Raw genomic sequence first — 18,150 nt, 5'->3', positions numbered from 1 at the left:
CATGTACGTGTGCATGTGCATGCACGTGTGTGTGTGTGTGCGCGCGCGTGTGTGGGCAGGCGCGTAAGTACATTCAAAAGCACAAAATTTTTAAAATTCATTGCATTCAGTTAACTCATACCTGAAGTCAACCCGCATTTTCTGAAGAACATAGGCAGCATCAATCTTATCCCTTTTTGAAAAAGCACCATCCAGGAATGGTTCACACAACTTGAGCATAACCGCACTCAAACTGATAAATGTACCAGAACTTGCACACTTGAGAGGGTCAACCTGTTCCCAAGGACCAAACTTGAACCAAAACGTGCAAGAAATCAATGGTAAATCAGGCAAAAGAAAGGACATATACTAGACCTGCATTTGACTTCGTCCAGCATTCTTCTCAATGAATTCTGCTAAAAACGTCAACATATGCTCTCTTGTATCTGAGAATTTCAACAGCTTCAGCACGACCTCGTGCAGGCCATCATAAAACTGATGCATAAGATTCTTTATCGTTGAGAAGGAAGCAAGTAAATCTGCATTCCGGCGATTGGAAGCCTCTGAAAAACACTGCTGCCTACACTAACACATCCAAATATTAGGATCTTACAAGTCATAAAAAACCAGAGGATCCATGAATCTCCCTTGCAGATGAGGAAGGAAAAAACTGGTGATATTCAGAGATACTAATGACATAATGGCAAGTACAGCTATCATCTATTCCATAATTCTTATATGCTGGTGAAAAAAACAAAGACAACTTTTACAGGTACTCAACTGCAAGTTTTCACTCATAAAACAATGATGGCCTCAAAAACAACATGCAAGAAGAGATGGGACGATGTTGATGGCATGTATTTGTAACACTAATCATCCCATACCACCTGGTCTCCCCTCTGTAAGACGCCCGTGCACTCTTAGTCTCACGGCCTGCCCGCATAATACGCTACTTCAAAAATCAATAAGAGTTATGTTAATATATCCTTAATTGTATCAAGCACAAAGGATTTTTCAGGTTTTGGGCAAAGAAGGAAAGTCTAAATCATGCAAAGATGTCAAAGTTATGAGTTCCTCAGACAAATGCAAACCCTGTAAAAGAAATTCAACTTTGCTACTTTTCCTAGATAGCAAAACAAAGACCAAACCTAATCCAAATGATATAAGGGACTATCAGAGCAATTACCCAACATTCGGTTCTGCAATCCCAAATATCGAATTATCAGGGATAACACTTATGCGGAAAAAGGGACCCAAAATGCTGCTTATCTCGAGCACTCTGCCTGTGACTCCTGCCCCTTTGGGAAGCCAATAAGGATGACTTACAAGAGCCTTCGCCACAGAAGGGTATGAAACCAGTAGGATCAAAGTCTTGAGAGGTGCTTGAAAAGGTCCTAGAGGTGAAACTCTTGTAACACTGTTCCGTAGTTCCTCAAAAGCAGGTTTCCATAAGTTCTCAAACCCAGGTTCTGTCTCAAATCTCTTGATGAAGTGGTCCAAAAAACCTGGTGGAAATGTAACACCAATGTTGCTGTTATCTGATGAGGAAGAATCAGATGCAATAAGGGAGATGATTGACGGCTTTTGTGATGTCGATAATGTGCCCTCTGGAGAGGGGAACATGTCAGGCTGCTCAAGCATGATGCCCACATATGAGACAGCCAGTTCCTTCACCTGCAAGATGGCATCCTGGATCTCAGCTGCAGTCTGCTTGTCCTTCATGCCCTGTACTTTGCGAGCCTCCTCGGTAGCACGCCGGTAGCATCCCAAGAGGTAAGCAATGGCAATCTCGCATCCTGGAGGTGGGTTGGATAGTCTTTCAATAACTACTCTTTCAAGCACATCGCGAGAGAGGAGAAGTGGTTTGCTTTCACTGAGAAGTTCTGCAGCGAGCTGTTCAAGGTAAGCCGGGGGGTGGCTGTTTCGCTGCTGATCGTTTGGGGGAGAGACCGAAACATTGAGAATGCGACGCAAAGCAAAGTCCTCAGTTTCCGCAGCGCTTTTGGCAGGCCTGCTGTTTTGCGCCATGGCCTTGCGCGATCCTTCGTCTTCGTTCCTCGCGAACGTATTATAAAAGCTGTAGCAATTCTTAACAGTGTAACTGTGCTTTATTCGCTTTCCCCATTTTTACGTCTTTGAGCAAATGGAGGTGAGCCAGGTGACCCGTCGAGGAAGCTATATGGATCACTCAAGGGAGTTTACATAATGCAAAATAGTGGCTGCCCTATCATCTAACCTCATTGTTGCATTGCTTAAATCTCATATACATTTCCTACTTCCAATAACCAGGGATATACCATCTCTTTATTTTCGTCTTACAACCTCCTCTTGTAAAAGGGAAAGGAGGACTATAGGTTTCGACTGCAGGCTGATAGGCGATGCATACTCCTACTCTAAGCCATTCGAGCAAATGCCTTGCTTGATCTACTCTGCCCTTAATAAGTCTAAAAAAAACCTACTCAAGCATCCCCCCTTCGCACGAAGCCGGGGCTTGCCCTACTCTTTTCGCCAACTCTTGTTGGTAGCTGCCCTACGAAAGATGTCGCCACCTGTGTCCCCTTGGTTCTCATTGAGCCATTTGGTTGCTCGTCGCGCACGTGTTTTCATTTCATGGTTGCGTTGCCACCTACGACCTCTTGAGATCTACCCCGCCACCTACAACAAGCAGTACCTTGCGAGATTCCACTTATTAAGGCTTTTTCTAAATGTGTCCAACCTATTGGCTTAAAAAAGAATAAAACCCTTTACCTTATACACGAAAGGCATGCGAGGATGAGCTATGCAAGCACACAACACGAGGCAACCTGTCGTGCGTCATCTCTAAGAAGTTGAATTTGCCTTCACAGCAACATGCACACACACACACACACACACACACACAGGCTACATGAATCGAGAGTGAGAGAGAAGCATGACAACAACACAACCTGAGAGAGAGAGAGAGAGAGAGAGAGAGAGAGAGAACAAACCCCTCTATGGCAAGGCTTCACGAAGCCCTCCTTGCATGTAAACTAGTCAGGACTCTTCCTCCAAATTACTTCGATTGCTTCTTCTTTGTCCTCCTCTTTGGTTGCTTCTTTACCACCCATCGCTTTTGCGTTTAAAATGTTTGATAAGGTTTTTTACTTTTTTTCGAAGTAGGGAGGACCTACTCCTAATGGCTTGTCTTCTAATTATTTCTCCACAAATTTCCTTGAGATTCCTTCCAAGGAGACTCCTTCCTTCTTCCTAAGAGGCTTGCTCGCACCTTCCTTCGTGTAAAAGGAGAGCACGAATTCAGACTCAAGTACAACACGCATGGGTTTTTAAGCATCTGTCATAAGTCTAGCAAAATTATGAGCTCTTTGTTTCATTCAGACATAAAATTACAAGCGATGTGGGGTTGCTACATGCACTTTAGATCCCACTCACATCACATGTTGATTTCAAAGACATGTGACCACCCCATCCATTGATGTGTACACCACTGGTTCTTTCAGGCTTTCTGTCATATCAAGCTGCATGCATGCATAAGTATGGATCATACTCTCCAAATGCACGTAGGGCTGCATCTACAAAGTCGCACCTTTAAAATTCAACAATTAGATTAGATCTACATAAGTAATATTTGTTGGGTGATAAGTACATTGCCCAATTCTTGCCTAGTACATTGATGGGGCATTAGGAATCATAATAGGAGGCATGGTTGTAATGTGTGACCATCTTGAGAAACATAGCCACCTCTAGCTTAGAAGGGCCCTAGGTTAATCTTTTGGCTTTTCTCACCATGGTCTAAAAGACTAGATACTCTAAATGCACGTTGCCTTTGTCCTCTATGTTGTCATATTCTCACCGTCTAGAAGATTGGATTCTCTCATCTCCAAATGGATGACGGGCTAACTTCGTCTAAGTAGTACATCATATATGAGCTAAAAAAGTTGCCATCACCATATATAGGAAGTCAATGGAGACCAGTTTCAACATAAAGGTGGCCAAGGAAAGCTTGACTTCTCTATTTGTAAAATGGAAGCATTCTAAGGTCTCCAACCATTTCTTGTATTTGCTAACTAGCACTTACCATGTATGTTGGATGGCTACCAAATAGCAATAGATTAATGCGCTAAATGGGTTTACTATTGTATGCTAGTTGTTAATGGGCATATGTGTATATGATAAGTACCACATGTGGACCATCGTAACTAGCATCGGGGCCAATCCAAAGACCCAATGTTAATGGTTGATGTGATAGAGTGCTATCTTGAGTAAATTGCCTAGCCTAGCACCACTCAATACAATGGCAATACAATTGTCTTAACCTCAATGTAGTTTATCTCACTCTCTCGCCTCTGTTTGTGTAGAACTTTGTGGTAGCTCCCCTTTATATAGAAATAGTTGAGTGTTGCCTCTAGTAGGTAAATCCTTCTTGAGATTTGAAACAACTTTCCTTCGCATTGTAGCATGAGATAATGAATGTGGCTCTATCTAATCAGCTCCCAAAATAGACAGATGGGTGGGTGATTGCAATTTGTTGCTACTACAAGCAATCAACTTGGTGCCTTCAATATAGCAAATGTTGAATGAGGATGATTTCTCTTACCAATTGTAGTCCATAGAAGATACATGAGATAATGGATAGATAGAGAGAATTTCGATGTACATATTAGTGAAGAGAAAGGTGCATTGTTTAAAATTGGTCCTTACATGTAGGAGCAAGTTTCATCAATCACGCAGGTGATTGTTGAAATCTCTCCCAACATGTATACCAACCAAATATCTCATGTAGGGCATAATTAACACAAGACGTATATACCATCACCATAAGTCCTTCTTGACAAAGATTCACCATGCGATCATCACAAGAGCTTATTCACATCTTAGAAGTGATGTGGACTTGCATGCTTTATCAATGTGCACATCTTGTCACAAGTTATTGTTTGATAATGCACAAAGGGAAAAGCAAGCATTGTTCCCTATAGATTTCCTAAGGAGCATCGTTGGTATCTATGTATGCCTAAAGCATTGTGAACGGAGATGCCACATACCCCCTTCTCTTTAATTTTTGAATTTGCTCCTTTACATGCGCATGTACTCTCTCTCTCTCTCTCTCTCTCTCTCTCTCTCTCTCTCTCTCTCTCTCTCTCTCTCTCTCTCTCTGACCTCCTTCAAGGCAACACGTTCATATTGCACCCCTAAGTTGATAGGTACAAGGCATGTGCAACATAGGCAGGTTATGTTGTTGAATTGTGTGTAGGGAGCGAGGAGCATGTGTCTTGTTGTGAGACACAGGGGAACTGCCTTCCAGATTCTCTACCCTACCACCCTATTATATAAGCCGTTGGTTGTCTATATCTAGAATCCCATGTCCACATCTAGCAGCCAGCCCTTGGCCTAGGTCCGTGACCCCCCCTGGGTTTTCCCTTGGCCTTACATTACTCCCCCCTTAGAGAAGTGTTTTCATCCTTGACAACAAAAGTGGGAAACTTCTTCGAACACTAATGTTTTCGACAGTGGCATCCTTCATGGATCCAGTTGTCCATTTGACTGAAACACGGTTCAATAGGAGGCTCAATGAAATCAAGAAGAGCATCTTGATTTTCCACATTGTTTAGTATCTCTTTAAGTCTCCGTCAAAAAGTTTTGATGCCGATTGCAATGTCCAACCCTGTCATAATCACCGATTGTGATGTCCAACCTTGTCGGAATGACATGAGGCCAATTGCAATGTCCAACCCTATCGGAATCATCAATTGCGATGTTCAACCTCGTCGGAATCACCTAATGACGAATTCAACGTCCAACCCCGTCGGCATCACCAAGTGCAATGTTCAACCTTGTCGTTATCACCTCCCTTCTTGAGTGTGGAGGAGCTTCGGGTTGAAGCCCCGAGCTTCTTTGAATTTCTGTGTATGCGGGTGTGTGTTCGGGTGGGCATGCACCATTAATCTTTAATGTGGCCATATTTTATGGCCTTGGGCGCCCATCATATGAAAAAAAGCCACAAATAGTGGCTATGCCGGCTGTAGCAAAGCATCGAAGGTGGAGAGAGAGAGAGAGAGAGAGAGAGAGAGAGAGGCGCTCCTCGGTTTGACCCTCCATAGAAACAAAAGATTCTCCCCAAGGTAGCGTGATTCCAACTAGTCCAGCCCCGTGCATGTTGGTGCAGGTCGACCCCGAGGAGGTGTTGTGTGGAAGGGATTGCTCCCGTGCCGGTTCTCCCCCCTCTCTGCTCGTTGTCTCCTCCATGGCTCCTTGCATGCATGCAACGTGCAACCACGCCCCTTTTTGTTTCCCAAAAGCTTAAAGCTCTGATACCAGTGTGAGAACCAGGGGAGCTTCCTTCCGGATTCTCCGCCCTACCACCCTATTATATAAGCCCTTGGCCATTTATATATAGAATCCCCTATCCACATCTAGCAGCTAGCCCTTGGCATGGGTCCGTGACCCCCTGGGTTTTCCCTTTGCCTTACACTTGTGGAGAAGAAGGAGATGAGAGAGGGAGTGGATGGATCTCAGTACAAAAATGTGATGTGCTCCCTTATTCTATGAATAGGGGCTAGATGGTTTAGCGGTTGTCCAATTGGCCCACTTGGTTGTTACCTTAACAACCAGCGTGGACTAAGTGGAGTAAAACAAAAATATGTACAAAACCCTGTACAACCATGAAGCATATTAGTGGCTCTTTCCCACACTTATCAGTTATATACAATGCACAAACTGCTCCGAAGCTAGGCTCTTTGTAAGAGCATCCACAAGGTTGTCATTAGTATGCACTTTTCTCTCTCGCTCTATGTCTCTCCCTGTTCGTGTATAGCTTGATAATAACATACCATACACCATAAAACAACATATATACCTAGTGTACATGTTAAAACAACAGATATGCATACCTTGTGAATAACATGTACACCATAATCGAGCTATACACGAACAAGGAGAGATAGAGAGCAAGAGAGTGTAGGAAAGTGTGTCAAGTGCACCTCCTATTGTGGAGTGCTATAACGGCACGGCGAGAGAGAAGAGAGAAGAATAAACACAAGCAATGGGTGCAATCTCCCCCTCGTGCAAGAGTGAGCATTTTCCTCTTGCACGTATTTATTTACGGATTTCTTGAATGCTCAAAGTGGATACATATTTCTCGATCGGACATAATAATGATCATACTCATAAAGATAGCTTTAATAATAAAATGTACATAAGTGTGATATCCTTTCACCTAGCCCATTAACTGCTTATGCTTTTGCCAACTGTCAGTTGAAATAAATGATAATCAATTTCCATTACATGTTGTTACAAACAGGAGTACGAAGAGCCCTACAAATATCAAGAATAACATAATACAAACAATCAAACTGACATATCTGCATACATGGTGAATCCCACAAGCACACAGTCGACAATATACACAGTCTAAGAGAGACAAAGAGTGAGAGAGTGTAGGAGAGCGCATGCAGGTGCACCTCCTAGAGCGGAGTGCTACACCGGCACGATGAGAGAGGAGAGGGAAGAGGTGAGAAGCATAAGATAGACACTGGGTGCAATCTCCCCCCGTGCAAGAGTGAGCATTTTCCTCTTTCATGTATTTATTTTTAGATTTCTTGAATGCTCAAAATGAATACATACTATCCGCCCGAACCTACACTGATTATAGCTCATGAAGAGAATTTTAATAATGAAATATTCATAAATGTGCTATCCTTTTGCATAGTCCATTGATTTCTTATGCTTTTACCACCTGTCAACTGTAATAAATAGATATTTATCAATTTCCATTACATACCTCTCCATTAGAAAGCAATTGTCTTGTCAAAAACGATGGTTAGTATTCTGTGCTAGAAATATTATATATTTAAAGAAAAAATCATAAACTTAAACAACATTTACTTATGTCTATCGTCATCCGCATAATGCATATTCTAGTGTCCCATACCACTAGAATAAGCAGTATATGTCATATCCTGATGTATCATGATATCATTGGTCACACTCATCGTTCAATTATCGATTCTTATAAATTCTCAGTCCAATCACATGAATACTATGGTGACAGGAATTCATCATATACCAAATCCAATTCCACTTCTAAATATGAGTCCAAATCTAGATATCTTTGATTTTATACATGGGCAACAAAAAATGGTGGCCAGCCACTGTAGTCTGATTTCATGATCGATGTGGCCTAAATTGGTGAATGGATACCAATGAGATGTGAGGCCTAAATTGGTGAATTTGCACTAGTGCTACCTAAACCGGAAAATCTGCACTGATATTGTTTAAATTGGTGAATATGTTGTTTGTCGGTGTGCTACCTAAATCGGCAAATCTGCACTTGTGTTGCCTAAATTAACGGATCTGCACGGATAACTGGTGTTGCCTAAACTAACAAATATACTACATGATGAGATTTTACACACTGCTTAAATCGGTGAATCTGTGTGCACGTGATCAATGGACTAGGCAAGGCATAAAAGACAAAACATTTACTACCTGTTTTGATGCCAAATTGGAGTAGGTTGGAGTACTGAAGTATGTAAAAGTATTGACGGTCATCCCAAATCATTTGAGCTCATGTGAGTGGTTGTAATATTACAAATTATCTCATTAGAAGTTCCAATCAGTGTAAGTACAAGCCATGATGCTAGAGATAATTGAGTTTATAGCTTATAACAAAATGTAGACAAGTAAAAGAGCCATGTCTTCTAAAAGTGGCCGACGGTATTCTTGCATGTTGCAAAATTGCTTGAGTGTAGCCTCTTGGAAATATCTGCAAAGAGACCTGTTTAAATGAATTTTATCAAGTCAAGTATATTATACTGGGGGATCGTCGTATAAGAAGATGTTGTAGGAGGTGGTGCAAAATTTGGAGATCTTAAGATAAGGAAGGAAATAGAATAAGCACTAGGGTGGTGTATTATTTATGGCAGTTGGGTCTAAAGATACATAGAGAGAGAGAGCTTATTCATCATAGATAATTGAAATGATTATACATTGAGAAATGTCTTACCTGGAGGCTCTATGTTATGATAGCATCGTACTTAGCTTTATCTGCAAAAGTTTTTTAAAAAGACAAAGTGCTAAAGATGATTTCTTGTTAAAATCAATCAAGGATTTAACTACAAAGTGAATGCATGAACATTTTGGAAATGCATATGGAGACTTAGATGCATGGTGGTTGAAACCAATCTTTTTATATAAAAAAATGCTTGTTTTGGTGCATTGAAGAAAGGGCACATTCTTCCTTTCTGAAGCTTGGCCTCATAGGGATGGGGTGAAAGGAGTGGTGGTTGAAAGAGCATTGCATGGAAGCTACAAGAAGGGGGGCCATCACCCCAAGGCACAAGCTATCGCCTAACGATCTATCAGAGAATGAAAAGGGTTGTTTCCCTTCATGTCGATTCATATGCCTATCCAATAGAGAAAAAAATGCTGAGGGAAGAGAATCTACAATGCCATAGATGTACAAGAGGTAGCGACATCTTGAGGATAAAGGAAGGCGGCAATGTGTTGGAGACATGTGTGCTTTACCGCACCTGTCATCAGAGGCTGGGAACTTTCCAAAGACTGTGTGTGAGCCACGAATGGTTGTAATCACACAAGTAAACAGTTATAGCAAGCTCAAAGGGGCAATGGTGTGTCACTCACCGCTCAATGCTTTCCGTTGAAGGGTCCTATGTCGCGAAGAAGAAGGAGCCGCCGTCAATGCCGTTGTAATGCTCTCTCTCTCTCTCTCTCTCTCTCTCTCTCTCTCTACTCCAACAATCGTGTCTCCTTAAAGACACTGGGTTTTGGATTGCCGAAGAACTCACTTCGACACAAATCAAGCATAAAGGTGAAGAGCTGAAAAAAGTACGTGAAGCACGCGCCAAAGGTAAATGGGCATTATACCGTGGAGGGAAGGCCATCATCCAGGAGTTTCGAACTCCTAAACCGGCCCCTGCCTTTGCCCCATAGGACCCCCCATAGGCTTTGCTTTTTCCTTTGATGGACCCTCAGTCCTTAACTGATATGTATCGATTGCCCTCACTTAGATGAAGTGGTTGTAATGTTTTGTTTTTGGTCCCATAGGTCATATATGACCTCCGTGGACGATAATTCAATCTCTCTCTCTCTCTCTCTCTCTCTCTCTCTCTCTCTCTCTCTCTCTCTCTCTCTCTCTCTCTCTCTCTCTCTGCAAGCATACACACACACACACACACGCGCGTGAGCACACGAAGGAGAAGAAGATAGTGGTAGAGCAAGAGCACTTCTTAGCATGAACCTCAAAGAATGAGGATTTTAGGTCAAAATGGACCTTTTATAAGAGTTTAACCCATTTACACATGGACACCCGCAGTGGCCGGTCGTTGGAGAAATATTGTAAAATAAGATAAGTGGTGCGCCTCTCATCGGCAATCACCTACACACCTATAGGACCGACAAGCCTGTTCCATGACTCAAATAAGTGATAAGGCGTCTATCGAAGGTGATAGGGTGTTCGTAAGGGTTAACATGCCCCCCTTCCTGATGTTGATTCCATCCTCGGAAGCTAGTGAAATGAAGCCCGTTCGTTGAGGTGGAAGAGCATCTGAGTTTGTAGTCTTGCGCTTTCTTCAAACACTGAAAAATCAACCAAAAATGGCACAGTAATTGAATTCGCATAGAACATTTAGAATTAAAAAGCATTTGCAGTGAGAATAGACACACAGATTGATTGGTAACATAATATTAAACAAATTTTCAACAGTAAATATTAAATTGTAATATAATCAAACACATAAGCACTTGTAAAGGTCAATAAATAAACAAGTCTAGGGTTGCTAATTTAACGGTCGAGAGGCACTAGAGGTCAACTATTAATACCATGGGCAAGCTTCTCAATTCTCTTTGGTCAATTAAGCTGTTTAATCGCGAGAGCAAAGTATTTCATGTCCGAGGGCTGACTAGAGGCTATACCTAGAAGACCTTCTAGTTAAGCTATGATAAAAGGAATTGCTAATGAAATCATCGCTTGAATTATTCCCTTTGTTTGACCTCCCAAAGTATTTTCACATTGATTCAAATTTTGACATGTGTGCTTATTTTGTATGCCTTGGGCTTTTTGCTTTTCAAGGAAAAGCGTCCACACTGGGAACCTCTAGGGCTCTAGTACCATAGGCAATACATGTGAGTGAAGTACCAAATCAAGCTAGGATTTCTTTTCCAGCTTACGATTTTACATGTTTGGTACTTTTGTTTCTTTGTTTTTTTTTCATTGCATTTCAATTTTGTAACTTTGGGGGGTCATATGACACTGTTACCCTCCCCATGCTCATCACAATAGTAAACTCCCTTTATACTAGTTAAACTAAAGGTCAAGAGGGATCAAGCCCATTAGAAAGCACTAGTACATTGCACACAATGCTTCATAGTATCGGATTAAGAACCTAAGTAACCATCGACAATTAGGAAGGCATTTCTCATGGTATTAAGAGAGGATCTCTAACTCATCTCTAACGCCTATCTTGGTCAAACTAGCTTAGTCAGACTCCTTGATTCATAAACCTAGACAAGGGACTATGACATAAAATTATATTGAATCTAATGTTTAATACTAAGCAAATGTGTTGAATATTGTGCTACCAATCACAGTTAAAGCAAACAAACATGGATGCTAAAAAAAGACAAGAGGCAATGCTAATGGTCAAGAAACACCTGTTCGTGTTGATGATCACGCTCGATTCAAAGAGTGAACTAGACAAAAATAGCATGAAGTTCAAAATCCCAACACTGTAATGCGTTCATGTACACACTAGAAAACACATGGAATACCTCTAGGAGGCACATCAGTGGGAAGAGGCACCAATCTTTATTGAACGCAATCAAAACAACATAAAGAACCCTATACGAACAGAGAGAGATAGAGAGCGAAAGAACATGTGCAGGCGCACCTCCTAGAGCGGAGTGCTACGCGAGCACGGTGAGAGAGGAGGGAGGAGAGAAGAGAAGAAGACACAAGCACTGGGTGCAATCTCCCCGTGCAAGAGTGACCATTTCCCTCTTGCACGTATTTGTTTTATAGATTTCTTAAATGGTCAATTGTGAGTACAACTGGCCGACCGGACATAATTGGCCAAAGCTCACAAAGAGCACTTGAATAATCAAATATACATAAAATGTAATATCCTTCTGCATAATCTATTATCTGCTAATGCTTTTGCCACCTGTCAGCTGCAATAGATAATAAAATATCAATTCTATAACATACCTCTTCGTTGGAAAGCAATTGTCCTTAGTTGCGAAGATAAAAATCTGCAAACAATACTTGTCAGAAACAATGATTAGAAATATGTATCAAATAGCAAAAGAAAAATCCATCAAATTAGACAGATTGGTTATGTTTGCCGTCATCCACATACTGCCTATTCTAGTGTCCCATACCACTAGAATAAGCAGTATATGTCATACCCTGATGAATCAGGATATCATTGGTCACACTCATCATCAATAATCAATTCTCATCAATCTCAATGTCCATTCCAGAAATACTGTTGTGACAAAAAATCATCTTATATCAAATCCCAATCCAATTCCAATTCCACAATATAAGTCCAAATCCAAATGACTTTCATTATGTACCCGGGTAACAAAATCATACCAGTTACAGCGGTGGCCAGCCACTGCAGCATGATTTTGTGATCGGTGTTGCCTAAATCAGCGAATCTACACCAATAAGACGTGCTGCCTAAATCGGCAAATTTGCACTACTGCTGCCTAAATTGGTGAATCTGCATTTGATAGTGTTAAAAGAAAAATCGTGAATCTGTAGTTGGTTGTGGTGCTGCCTAAATCGACGGATCTGCACGAACAACTGGTGTTGCCTAAATCGAAGAATCTACACCAGGATGAGCATGTACACACTGCCTAAATCGGCGGATCTGTGTGTTGGTGACCAATGGACTAGGCTAGACATAAAAATATTTTTGACTAAATACAATAAGGCTTGGTGATCCATAAAGAACACAAATTTGTTTGCTAATAGGTAATGTCTATACTTTTTTATGGCATAGATCATTCCTAATCCTTCCCTTTTGGTGGTGGTGTAGTTTTTCTCTGCCATATTCAATTGTCAGCTAGCATAAGAGATAGGAAAAGCAATTTTCTTGTCTCCTGGTTAAGCTAGTATACATTCAATAACAAAATTGGAAGCATCTACATGTATGTGGAATATCTCATTCCAATCTGGTGCTTTCAATATTGGAGCTGAAGTGAGAGCTTGCTTAAGCTTCATGAAGGATTCTTCACACTCATCAGTCCATTCAAAGTGTGTAATCAAGCTATACATGGGTTTTGCAATTATAGCGTACATGTAAATGAACCGTCTATAATATCCACAATGTCCCATGAAGGCTTGAACTCCTTTGACTGTTGTCAATCTAGGCAAATCAGAAATTGAATTTTATCCATATTAGTAGCTATGCCGTTTTTAGACACTATATGTCCAAGAATTTTTCCTTGTCTACCCATAAATGTGCACTTTTTAGGATCTAAACAAAGTCTACATTTTTTGAATACCTTTTTGAGGTGTTCAAAATGATCAGCCCGAATTGATGAATGTACACATAGATAATCGATATATACTTCCAAGAAATTCCGAAGATATTCTTTAAAAGCATGGCTCATCAATCTTTGAAAGGTGGCAGGAGCATTAGTTAACCCAAAAGGCATAACCCGATAGGCAAAAATACCCCATTCAGTTGCAAAGGTAGTTTAACCCAAAAGGAATAACTCGATAGGCAAAAATACCCCATTCAGTTCCAAAGCCAGTTTTATGTTGATCCTTGGGATCAACCAAAAGTTGATTGTATCCCGAAAAGCCATCTAAAAAGCTGTAAGCTTCTTTTCTTGCTACTCATTCTAAAACATGCTCATCGATTGGAAGAGGAAAGTTGTCTTTAATGGTAGTTGCATTCACTTTCTTGAGATTGACACACACTCTTAATTTTTAAATTTTCTTGGGTACTACCACAATTGGAGACACCCAATTTGTGTGTTCAATTTCATAAATGAATTCGTCGACTTCGTTTAGCTTTTCAATCTTCTTGCAAGCAAGCTCTACCTCTTTCCATCGAATCCAATGTTGGGGAAAGTCTTTCAGTAAAGAATCTTTGCTTGCCACGGCTAGTTTTTGAAACAAGAAGATCTCATGACCAAAATTTGTGCTCACAGTGGTTCTACCAATCCTAAACCACAATATCTTAAATTAAATGGCATGAGAATGACATCGATAAAGTAATAGCAATATCTTTAAAAACAACAAATGAGCCTACTCATTTTGAGAGCGTAGAGCTAGCACAAGCTCCCCCTCTGCACTTCTATCGACATAGACAAATTGACACTTGACAGAACAATGTCTCCAACTTATCATTGAAAATTATACAACAACAAAAGAGAAAATTAGAAAGCATAGAGTAATATAAGACAACCTTATATTAAACAAAAAAAAAATCACTTACGCGTTTTTATCAAGCGCATCCAAGTTTTCAAGCGGTGATTGCCATCCCAAACAATATTTTTTCCCCCCCTTAAGTCTTCCCACTCAAGAGGAAGGGAATTATCAAAATCATCGCTTATTTCTCACCAAATAGGCCCCATTCTTCTTTGTCTAACTCGGAAACATAATGTTGATCATGGCCAGGCTTCTTAAATGACACAAGGAATGGATCTCCAAGCACGCTGTATCCAGACATCTCAAACCTTTTCACCAAGCCCTCAGTGCCTAGACCCACCGCTCTAATGGATTCCTTTTCAATCAATCTATAGAGAGGAATGCGAAGAGGTTCCCCACCTTTCTTTACAATAAAACCCTCTACAACTCCTCCAATATGTGACCATGAATATCCTTTCCAAACACTGTAGGATGATCGACAGGTTTAACAACAACTATCGTTGCTTCAGACACGCTTTGGGCAACCACTCCACCTTGTGTAGCATGAATATCTATGAGCTCCTCTTCTTCATGCACATCACCCAATATAGATCCTTCTGACGGACATTGGAAGAAGTAATGGAAGATCGTGCATTGGCCCTATGTCCTGTAGTGCCAGACCTTAATGTGTATCCTACTCCTAAAAGCAAAAAACAATAAGACCACAACTAGTTTAGTATGCAGAGACAAAAAAAAAGACCACAAATAGCTTAATATAGTTGAGCTTACTTTGAGAGATACCTGTCCTGCCACGTTTAGATGGTGTAAGAACCATAATCTATCAACCATAACAAACAACAAAAGTATTCTTAGCAACAACAATACAAATAGAAACTTCAAAATTTTAACATCATAACAATGTAAAATGCAAATTAAAAAAAATTCGCATTCCCAACTTGCTTCCGTATAGCACCACAATGCTCATGGGAAGAAACAAATACAAATCCACTTCAATATGTGTCAATATAAATCCACTTCAACATTTGTTAAGCTCTGCTCTACAACAACTAGTTTACTACAACAAGTTTACTACCACGAGTATTTGTGCTTGGTTGTGTAGTATGAAAATTGAAGGAGTACGAGCGGAAGTGCGACGCGAGAGAGAGTGCGAGAAGAAGAGCACGACGATATGGTGAACCTCCTCTACTGTAATGTGTAGAGCATAGTGAGTTCTTATTAGGTTTTAACAAAAGAATATGTGTACATACCTGGCGGCCCGCCCACTTACCTGGGTGACCACATTGGGCTTTATACCCCAACAACCTCCCACTTAAAGTCCAATGTGGTGCTTTAAGTGTGATAGAAGCTACTATGCAAGCTAATATACAAGAGATGTAGAGAAGTGATGTACTACCCTACACCTAACTGCTTGCGAAAATGCGCAAAGCTCTCTGAGGGAAGTCCTTTTGTAAGTAGATCAGCACGATTTTCTGTGGTGTGAACTTTGACAAGCTGAATTTGCTTATCCTCGAGCATTTCCCTGATGAAATGATATTTCACATCCACATGCTTTGTCTTTGAGTGATAAACTGGATTGCGAGCCAATTGTATAGCACTCTGACTATCACAATATAACACAAGCATCTCTTCTTTGATTCCCAAATCTGTTACTAGTCGATTAAGCCAAATTGATTCTTTGCATGCCTCTGATGCTGCAACATATTCAGCCTCTGTATTAGACTGAGTAACACAATCTTGTAATCTAGAACGCCATGATACTGCTCCACCAGCCAATGTAAAGACATACCCTGACGTAGACCTTCGGTTTTCTAAGTCACCTACATAATCTGAGTCTATAAAACCCTTTACACTTAGCTCCCGACTCCCATAGCATATACGCATACTCTTTGTAGCTTTTAGGTATCTCAATATTCCTTTCACTGCCTCCCAATTTTTCTTGCCTGGGTTTGACATGTATCGACTTACTACTCCCACTGCAAATGCAATGTCTGGGCGAGTAGCAATCATTGCATACATCAAACTACCCACTGCAGACGCATATGGAATCTTATCCATTTCAGCATGTTCTCCCTCAGACACAGGACAATCTTGTTTGCTAAATTTCACATATGGTGGCAATGGAACACTCAATGCCTTTCCCTTCTCCATATTGAAACGTTGCAAAACCTTGTCAATATACTCTGTTTGAGATAACCAAATCAATATCTGTGATTTGTCTCTCTCAATGCGCATACCAAGTATATGACTTGCCTCACCCATGTCTTTCATGTCAAACGATTTTGCCATCTTTGACTTCAACGTGTCATCCACATACAAAATAAGGATCAGCCAACTGCCATCCTTAGCCTTCTTTATATATAGACAGTGATCGAACTCACTACGTTTGTAGCCTTGAGAAAGCATAAACTTGTGGAACTTATGGTACCATGCCCTCGGTGATTGTTTTAAGCCATAAAGACTCTTTAACAACTGGCATACCAAATCTTCCTTGCCTTTCTCAACAAACCCTTCTGGCTGCTGCATGTAAATTTCCACATCTAAATCACCATGCAAGAATGTTGTCTTGACATCCATTTGGTGCAACACCAAATCTAATATGGCAACCAATGCAAGAAAGCATCTCAATGTAGTCATCTTGACCACCGGAGAGAAGACTTCATCAAAGTCAATGCCTTGTTCTTGCTTAAAGCCCTTGACAACAAGCCTTGCTTTGTACTTTGGCTGACTATCATGGGTGGTGATCTTATACCTATAAACCCATTTACAAGGTAGAGCCTTTTTGCCCTGTAGTAATTTAACTAGCTTCCATGTCTGGTTTTTATGCAGAGCTGTCATCTCTGACTACATGGCCAATTGCCAATTCCCGGAGTCCTTCATTTACACTGCTTCCTTGTAACATGAAGGCTCATTGCAATCAGTCAACATGACATAGTTCATAGATGGAACAAACCGATCAGGAGGTCGTGAGATACGTCCGATTTACGCAAAATAGGTGGCTGAGGCTCAACCACAACCCTGTGGTGCCACTCTATCATGTCCTTGCTCCTCTTGAGCCCTGACATTTTGTCTTGCACGTGCAGGTCCATCTTCTTGGAAGACAACTCTTCTAATCTCCTCAACCCTCTCTGGTTTAGAATGATATTTGGCTTCATTAAAGTGAACATCATTGCTGCGGATAACCTTTCTGGATTCGGGACCCCAAAGTCTGTACCCCATCTCACCAGAATTACCATAGCCTAGAAAGATGCACTTTCTACTCTTTGGCTCAAGTTTGTTCCTAAATTCCTTTGGAACATGAGTATATGCCTCACAGCCAAAGACTATGAGATGCTTGTATGAGGGAATTTTGCCTGACCATACCATCTCTGCCACTGAATCCTTCTGCAAAACCTTGCTAGGAGATCTATTTATAAGATGAACAGCTGTTGATACAGCTTCAATCCAAAACCCATTTGGCAGCTGTGCATTAGACAACATACTTTTGACCTTCTCTTGTATGGTCCTATTCATCCTCTCAGCAACACCATTTTGAGGAGGATTGTAAGGAGCAGTAAGTTCACGTTTTATACCTTTTGACTCACAAAAGTCCTGAAAGGCCTTTGAAACATACTCTCCATCATTGTCAGTGCATAAGCATTTAAGCTTCTTGCCACTTTGATTCTCCACAAGTGTCACAAACGTTTTGAAAACACTAAACGCTTCATCCTTGTGCTTGAGAAAGTAAACCCATACTTTCCTCGAGTAATCATCTATAAATGTCATAAAGTAAGAAGCTCCCCCTAGAGATAGGT

The 18,150-nt window shown here is 40.9% G+C and overlaps 1 protein-coding gene across 1 annotated transcript in view; it reads right to left on the bottom strand.

Annotated features, from left to right (window-relative positions):
• The window catches only part of LOC147429472 (U-box domain-containing protein), a 92,303-nt gene extending 90,147 nt beyond the window's left edge, over window positions 1–2,156 (bottom strand). Inside the window, exons 1-3 of the mRNA XM_086495731.1 lie at window positions 1,166–2,156; window positions 355–559; window positions 122–273 (exon numbers count right to left, since the gene is read on the bottom strand). Coding sequence (XP_086351857.1) covers window positions 122–273; window positions 355–559; window positions 1,166–2,007 — 1,199 coding nt within the window. The 5' untranslated portion in view covers window positions 2,008–2,156. The remainder of the gene's footprint in view (window positions 1–121; window positions 274–354; window positions 560–1,165) is intronic.
• Window positions 2,157–18,150: the final 15,994 nt, after the last annotated feature.

The sequence above is a fragment of the Adiantum capillus-veneris genome, chromosome 22 (assembly GCF_014529385.1).
Source record: "Adiantum capillus-veneris isolate H3 chromosome 22, ASM1452938v2, whole genome shotgun sequence".
Classification (NCBI taxonomy): Eukaryota; Viridiplantae; Streptophyta; class Polypodiopsida; order Polypodiales; family Pteridaceae; genus Adiantum; species Adiantum capillus-veneris.
Note: the sequence above shows the minus strand (reverse complement) of the source record. Positions and strands in the feature narration are given on the sequence as shown.